Source organism: Crocuta crocuta, unplaced genomic scaffold (genome assembly GCF_008692635.1).
Source record: "Crocuta crocuta isolate KB4526 unplaced genomic scaffold, BGI_CrCroc_1.0 scaffold141, whole genome shotgun sequence".
NCBI lineage: Eukaryota > Metazoa > Chordata > Mammalia > Carnivora > Hyaenidae > Crocuta > Crocuta crocuta.
In genome coordinates, this window is record NW_027527951.1 from 3,352,817 (window position 1) to 3,361,496 (window position 8,680).

The 8,680-nt window shown below is 37.8% G+C and overlaps 1 protein-coding gene across 2 annotated transcripts in view; it reads right to left on the reverse strand.

Annotated features, from left to right (window-relative positions):
* Window positions 1-2,355: 2,355 nt before the first annotated feature.
* TERF1 (telomeric repeat binding factor 1) overlaps window positions 2,356-8,680 on the reverse strand; it is a 40,964-nt gene continuing 34,639 nt past the window's right edge. The window contains exons 9-10 of one of the 2 annotated variants that reach the window (XM_077752445.1): window positions 7,859-7,953; window positions 2,356-3,820 (exon numbers count right to left, since the gene is read on the reverse strand). In XM_077752445.1, coding sequence (XP_077608571.1) covers window positions 3,644-3,820; window positions 7,859-7,953 — 272 coding nt within the window. In that variant the 3' untranslated portion in view covers window positions 2,356-3,643. Of the gene's footprint in view, window positions 3,821-7,858; window positions 7,960-8,680 lie in introns of both variants that reach the window. The other variant, XM_077752444.1, reaches the window with a different exon arrangement.

Genomic DNA, 8,680 nt, shown 5'->3' on the forward strand with positions numbered 1-8,680 from the left:
TGGAAACTTCCAAACCTGGAAGAAAAAAAAAGAATTAAGACACTCCCAGCTTCAGAAGTAACTGCTTACCGGAACGAAGTCCAATATATCTTAAAGAAAACAAAATCTAGAACTCAAAGGCAAGGGTCAGCAAACTACAGCCTACAAGTTAAATCTCGCTGCCAGTTCTTTTTGTATAGTTTTACTGGAACACAGCCACACCCACTCACTTAGTATTTATGTGTATGGCTAATTCCAAGACTTGACAACACTGTTTAGCTCACAAAGCCTAAAACATTTTATCTGGCCCTTTAGAGAGAAAACTTGCTACTCCCTGGCTTAGACCATTGATATTTAATATAATTATTGACAGGGTTGGATTCCAGTGTGCCAGGTTTTTGTTTGTTCTTGTGGTTCTGTCTTTGCTTCCTCTGCAGCCCCCCCCCCNTATTTGAATAGTTTTTAACAATTCTATCTGTTGGCTATATATTTGGGTTTTTGAAATGGTTTCTCTAAGTTATATCATGCCTAACTGTTTAGTTTATTCGAGTCACTATTATTCCTAATATTAGACTTCAGGTAAATTGGGAAAGCCTTATGGGAATAAACTGAAGGGGTTCTGAGGCTGAATATAAAAATGGACCTTATATGACAACAAAGTGTGACCCACAAACTCTGCAGCAGCCAGTTGAGGTTGCCAAATGAAACCTCGGTTAGCAACCCACCCAGAGTGGCCAGGCCTCGGTCGATGCCTGCCAACATCCTGATATTTTGTCCAAACTCGGGACCAATCAGAGTAAGCCAACTATGTTCCTCCGAACGATCACCTAAGATGCCTGCTGCTAGCTGGCCAGGCCCCAGCTTCCTCATGCCCATGACTTCCAAACAGAGCACGCCTGAAGCTTTGTTTTCACTATAAAGCTTTCCCATCATAAACTTCTCTCTACCTGTGTCTACAAAACGCGAATAGTCGTGGCAGACTCTCTTGCTGTAGCAAGCCCGCAAGAAACAGCTTGTCCTCATTTCTGAGTGGTTTTTATTTCCACAACCCAAATATTCAACATGTGATATAATCATACATTACTGTATAAAAATGAACTACAGCTACACACATGAAAGAAAAAACACCAAAAAATTGGTGGTTTCACTTAATTTCCTTAAATGCCTCAAGTCAAAAAGAAAAACAAGATATTCTCCTGGGCTTTGCAGACTGGCTGAACTGGGGCTTGTTCAGCATTGAGCTGATGACTTACAACTCTGCTTTATCTTTCGCCTTCTGTACGTGAAGCTTACAGATCAGAAGGAGAGGCCTGGGTTCCTGCCAGGTCTTTTCCGGAGCTCGTGCCGTCTTGGGCATGCAGACAGCCTTCGAGATTCCCCGATTTACAGGCGTCCTTCAAAGCACCTTTACGATGTGCCGACCCCCATGTATCTTACTCCCCAGATTTTTCAGTCTGTGTGCCGTCCCTGACTCTGTGCAGCTGCACGTAATGTTTTTAAAGCCCCTGAGAGTTCAAAAGGGGTAAAACAAAGGGAAACTTCTGGATTAAACTCTCAGGGAAATGCCAGACAGGTCAAAACAACGTTGAGAGAACCAGGTGCTCCCCTGGCACCACCTAACCACACCAAGAACGCCAGCTGGTATCCCCAGTGCGGAAAGGAAGACCAAAAATCTTCCGTACAAAATGTAGTAACCTCTTTATTAAGCAATCCTGCGGTTGTCTTAATTATATTCTAGAGTTTCAAAAATTAGATTCTAATAGTATTTGTCAGCTTCATAGTAGGCTCAGTAAAGGGAAAAGTCTTTGGAGCTCCCTACTCCACCATTTCGGTGAATGTCACTATGCTGCATTTTACAAAGATGACACTTTGGAGATGGAGGCTGCCAGGGGTCGGAGGAAGGACGCCAGAGGGCGAGGAGTGGCAACGGGCCGCATCCCCGCGGTGTTGGGACCGCTCAGGCTCTTGCCTGTGGTAGTGAATACGTGTATCTGCACAGTGATAAAATTATTCAGAACTAAATACACGCGCGCCAATCGGTACAAGTAAAACCGGGGAATGTGCAGAACACTGGCGGGTTGTATCGATATCCTGATGTGATAATGCTGTAGTTTTATGAATACTGAGGAGGAAAATATTGGAGGAACAAGTGTACAAGGGACCTCTCTGTATGTGACTCTACAATTATCTCAAAAATAAAGGAAAAAAAAAGGTAATTCAGAAGATTGAGATTTAAGATGAGGAAGTTTTAGAAATACATTATTCAACTTATTTTGCTTCTCCTTTTTACATGTCCACAAGTCATAGATAGAAATTTACCTTTAAATAAAGCTCTTTTAATAAGTAAAATGAAACTCTCAAGAAAGCACCACAGTATAGTGTAAATACACTGATCTTTATTAGTGGCACATAAGAAAACTGAGCATCTCACAGTTAATGGAAACTTAGGATCTGATGAGTTACGTTATGTCTGCAATGACGTTTACTTAACAGGTCCATTTTGGCTCATGTTGCTAGCTTTGGTACAAACCATCAAAATGTCTGTAATAAGCAACAGTAACTAGCAGTGTAAAGGAGAGATGGAGTCAAGCAGCGTAGAGTAATTATCCACATTTCCGTTTCCTATATGCATAAGAAAATAAATTCAGGAACAAGGGGAAAGTAATGTATGCAATTTTAATAAGAAATGAAACAGGTTATAAAATACTACCATTTAATTCTGTACACCAATACTTCAGTATTTTCATTCATTAAATAAAGCACATGTGACTCGAAATGCCAAAGAATGCTCTTAGTTTGTGACTAAATCCTCTAAAGAATAAAATGTTGGTGAAAACTTAAAATTGTTCAGTAAGGTATTAGGACATTGCTTATTTAGCATTTATCACAGACATCAAATAATCATGGTTAATACCAATTTAAGCATTTACAGAATCCTACCTAGGCCCAATACTGATGTATTAAATAAAAATATCACAGAAACTGGTATCTAAGGTACCAGATTATAAAGCAGATTTAAAACCATCTTTATCAAAGTTTTAACACTGAAACAAAGTTAAATGTACCTAAATGACACATGAAGCTCTTCTTGGTAATAGTACAAATTTTGTTCTACAGGTATTATAATTTTTAAGTTTTCTCCCTTAAATGAAAGTACTGACAGGAAAATTTAAGTATGTTAAAAGACATGGATTACTTTGTACATTCTACAAATAAGCATATTAGTTACTAATATATTAAGGTCATAAATCAAATCGTAGAGAAACTTTACTTTTATGTGTGTTACCGAGGTGAAGTCAGCCTACAGACACAGAACAGGGTAATAGGTATACACTTATTCTCTTACCAGATATTCATGTTTGTTGGAGGTGGGGGACAGGATTCGGAGATAGGATTATTGAAAGCACCAGGATTCAACAAATTTACATTTTATCAGAAGAAAAAGATTCTTTTTTTTTTTTTAGAAGAAAAAGATTCTTAAAGAATGTAATGATGGCATAGAATCTTACTCTTACAGCATCAATCTTCAGATTAAAGTGACAGTGTAAGGATACTGTAATGCTTTAGACAAGAATTTTAAGATAACATCAATGACCACCAAGTTTCAATAGAATTCCGTGATCAAAATATTTACTGTCCTTTTACCAAGCTTTTACAAACACACTCAGTCTTCACTGTCTGAGCAAATCAGTTTGAGCTTCTTCATAGTCCTCCATCTGTCTTTCAACATGACGCCTGTTCGGTTGTTGAATTTATAATGTAACAGTATTTTAGACCAGTTTCCTTCTCCGTATTTCCTCACACCAGATCTCAAATTCTTGTCTTCTTCCCAAAGCCATGCCTTATGATAAAATATACAACAGTTATTTACAGAAACAATTGTTTAAAGGACATACTTACTATAAATCCAACTGCTTTTAATCAAAATATTAAAGTTTCTTAAGGAGGAAGAATTTGCATATACATTTCTTAGATTTCTGTAAGAGCTTATAAGCTGTGGATCCATTTCACAGACAAAGGAGGGTATACAACATTTTATATAACATTTCAGAGGCTACTTAGACTCCCCTTTAAAAAATCTATTGCTTTTACAGTCCCCAAGTTAAGAATTTCTGTTGTCTAAGAACTTGCTACAATTTTGTTTTTTTAAGTTTAATTTTATTTATTTTGAGAGATAGAGAGCAAGTGGGGGAGGGGCAGAGAGAGAGAGAGAGAGACCGACCATTCCAAGCAGGCTCTGGGCTGTGAGCACAGTGCCCAATGTAGGGCTTGAACTCACAAACCATGAGATCATGACCTGAGCTAATATCCAGAGTTGGACACTCAACTGACTGAGCCACCCAGGCACCCCAGTTTTGTTTGGTTTTAAAAAGTATCGGGGTGCCGGGGTGATTCAGTCAGTTAAGCATTGGACTTCGGCTCCGGTCATAATCTCATGGTTCATGGGTTCGAGCCCCACTTCGGGCCATGTGCTGACAGCTCAAGAGCCTGGAGTCTGCTTCGGATTCTGTGTCTCCCTCTCTCTCTGCCCCTCCTCCGCTCATGTACCTGCTCTTTCTCTCTCCAAAATAAAAATGTAAACATTAAAAAAAAATAACAAAGAGTAGTCATTGGTTTGTGCAAATTTCAGATCTACACCACAGTTTTCTTGGTCTAATCTGAGCTAATTACTTCTAATAGAATGCACAGACTGTACCTGACACAATACAAAAGCTCAGTTCTCTTGAAATATAAATTAATATTCTCTGCCTGAATCCTGCTTAGGTTCCTGGTTGCAAGTTTAAACAGTATTTTCCAGTGGATCACATATAGCAGAGGTTAGCAAGCTACTGCCTAAATCCAGCCTTAGGCTGTTTGCGCTGCCCAGGAGCTAACAATGGTTTTTACATTTCAAAATAAGGTTTTAAAAGAAGAAAAAAATATGTAACAGAAACAGTCTGTGGCCCATAAAGCTTATTAAAATATTCATTACCTGGCCCTTCACAGAAAAAGTTTGCCAATCTCTGACCTAGAAGTTATAATTTTGTCAAGTGAAGGTTAACTGAAAACCAGAGTTTTTAACATTAAGTATTTGTTTCTTCTATTGAAAAAGAGCAACTTTAATTCGATACATTATTACTCTGTGATTGCTTATGCGTCTTCTGTTTGAACTGAATGCTTGGAATCTTCCAAACTTAATTTCATCTATGATTTAAAGGCAAGAGTCTTGACAAACATCATATGGAACATGTGGTCATAGAGCAAATAATGACATACTCTTTAAAAGTTTAAAGAGACCCACTCCTACTTTCTATAAAAGGAGCTGATGCCACACTTGGCCTCACAGTGTCAGAGCAAAAAGAAAACACAAGGGCAGTACAATTACATTGGAGTCTACTCTTGCCCGACGCGGGGCTCGAAACCACGAGTTGTGAGATCATGACCTGAGCTGAAGTCAGACGCTTAATCGACTGAGGCCCCCAGACACCCCAGAGTCTACTCTTTTGTTTCCTCTTTTTCATGTCTTAATTTTCTACATCTGGCTTCTTGTTTTAGATTCCATTCATATCATCACATAGTCAACAAAAGAGTTTAAGATGACATTTTAGGACATAAAAAAATGTGTATTCTTTGTGCTGTTCTGTCGTTTGCAGTTTTTTTTAAAAATTTAATTTTATTTTTAAAGAGAGAGAGAGAGAGAGAGAGATGAGAGAGCATGAGCGGGGGAGGGGCACAGTGAGTGAGAGAATCCCAAGCAGGCTCCACACAGCGTGGAGCCCAATGTGGGGCTTGAATGCATGAAACTGTAAGAGCATGACCTGAGCCAAAGTTGGACGCTCAACCAACTGAGCCACTGAGGCGTCCTTGATTTTCTTGAAATATTATAAACAGGATCAATAAAATAATGATAACAACCCTGGTCAACCTGATCAAGCCCATAACCCCCCAAAATATAAAAAGCATATAACAAATTAAAATGTACTCATCATTTTCTTTCCTATGGCTAAAAAGTTTTTATATAACTTATATTTAAAAATCATATTATCATTTTTAATGTCTTTCAGAAGAAAAATCAATGTTCTACGATGCCTTAAAATGATACATTTATAGTACCCAAAACAACCCCAGTTATAGTAAATCCCATTACATACCATCTCTGGGAAAAAAAATCTTTGTGACATTTACTTTTATTCTTTAATTGAATAAATTTACAAAAGGAAGTCTCTTTTGAAACTGTGATGATGGGGCACCTCGGTGGCTCAGTCAGTTAGGAACTTAACTCTTGATTTCAGCTCAGCTTGTGATCTTATGGTCATGAGATCGAAGAGATTCAGGAGATTAAGCACCGAGTAGGGCTCTGTGCTGGGTGTGGAGCCTGCTTAAGATTCTCTCTTCCCTCTCCTTCTGCCCCTCCCCTGCTTGTGCACATGTGCGCTTTCTGTCTCTATCTCTCTCTCCCTCTCTCAAAAACTCCAAAAAACTGTGATGAGGCAGGCAGAAACACCTCTGTCTGTTTCACAGACAAATGCAGCAAGAAGAATCTGTCCAATCAGGTACAGACTACTGCAATAAAATTTTTTAAAGAACGTAAATGTTAACACAAAATAAGATAAAATCTGTCATTAATCTGAAAAAAACTGTTCCACCAAAAAACCAACAGTGGAAAGTTGAAAATAAAACAAGGCACTAGTAATTGCCATAGAATTCCTTTTTGGCAAAAGTAAACAGTGACAGACAATATCATTCATCTATGTTCTATTCTTTAAATTATGTAGTTGATAATCCACATTTTGTTTTAAATACAAAAAAAAGAAAAAAAGCTGTGTTTTTGATATACAGTTATAAATATAACACCTACAATCCCATTTAGAATTGTTGCCAAAGAACTACAGGGAAAGATCAATTAAAGGTATGAGGCAGGGGCGCCTGGGTGGCTCAGCTAGTTAAGTGTCCGACTTTGGCCTAGGTCATGATCTTGCCATTCCCAAGTTCGAGCCCAACATCAGGCTCTATGCTGACAGGGCAGAGCCTGGAGCCTGCTTCTGATTCTGTGTCTCACATTCACTCTCTGCCCCTCCCGTGCTCATGCTCTTTCTCTCTCAAAAATAAACAAACATTTAAAAAAATAATAAAAAAGTTATAAGCAAGATGGGGCACCTTGGTGGCTCAGTCGGTTAAGTGTCTGACTCTTGGTTTTGGCTCAGGTCATGATCTCATGGTTTGTGGGATCAAGCCCTGAGTAGGGCTCCATGCTGGTAGTGGGGAGCCTGCTTGGGATTCTCTCTCTTCCATTCTCTCTTCCCCTCCCCAGCTTATGCTTTCAATCAATCAATCAATCAATATGAGGCCAAGACTTCTACTTTGGAGACATATAAAAAGCTTGGAAATATCACTCCAGTTCTTCGAAGACAAAACCTAAACTGAGAGTCAACAACTCTTTGTAGATCCATTAGAGAATTAATGCCAGTAGGCAAACTGCTACCATAAAAACTAGAAAAACAAAAAGGTGGATACAGAAGCTCACAGCTAGAGCCAGTACTGATAGAAACACTTAACTATGATGGATGAAGTGATGGAGGCTCACTGTGGACAAGTTTGAGTTAAAAAGCCCCAGGTGCCCAACTCCAACTCACCTCCACCCAACTCCAGCCCCCTCTAAAGGAAATAAAGGATGAGAAGCACATTAGATGGTTTTAGCCCAGGATACAAAGTCACTAAAAGAATTAGAAAAATCACAATACTACAGAACACTCCCCGACTCCCACATCTTTGCACAATATCTGGGCCCGTGTTAAACGACTGCCTCAGCTAGAAAAGCTGCCTCAAATTCTTATTAAGGAGCCTCTAGGGAAAATCAAAGACAGTAAAGGAGACAAAAATAAGGAAATATAGGGAATACCTGCTTTTTCCTAGATCGACTTTTAGAAGTTATCGGCTGATTGTGCAAAATGTGTCTTCTCCTTCTTTCAGTGGCTCGTCTGTTTTTTTCCTTTCCTCCATCTAAATGTAGAAATATAGTCATTAAAAACTGTCACATTAAAATAAAAGGGGGATTATATTTTTAAAGGTTACCATGAAATTCCTATCTAGCGTTTAGCTATTTTAAATAGCTTAATTTTTTCCCCTTTGAATCTGGAAATAGCACAGTACAACGCAAAGATCAGTTTCTGAAAATCAGAGGGGGTATTGAATGCTGATTCTTTTATATGTCTTTAAACAGTTATTTTACTTCCCAGAAACATTTTTCATATGTTTTTAAAAAAGGAGTATATTTATCTTATTGGATTGTTGAAATTTACTTAGGATAATGCTTAAAGAATATTTGACCTAGTGTAGGAATTGTAACCCCTTCCTCATTCTTTGTCATTTATAGTCACTTTAGTAAGACAAAAATAAATGTACGTGTTACTGAAAAGAAATAGAATGGTTAACTATTGAAAGAAAATTGTTTATATAAAAAAACTGAAAATATCTACAAATAAAGAGTTTAGCAAGATGGCTGGATATAAGATCATTAAACAAAGCTCAATAGTATTTCTGATCATTAGCAACAAAATAAAACAAGCAAAATATTTATAATAATAAAAACACAATATTCTTATATATCTAACAAAAGTGGTCAAGAACTGTATGTATGTAGTAAATTATAAAACTTTACTATAGATATGTATATATACACTACACATTATAAAAAAATATATATATAAGACAACCTAGTGAA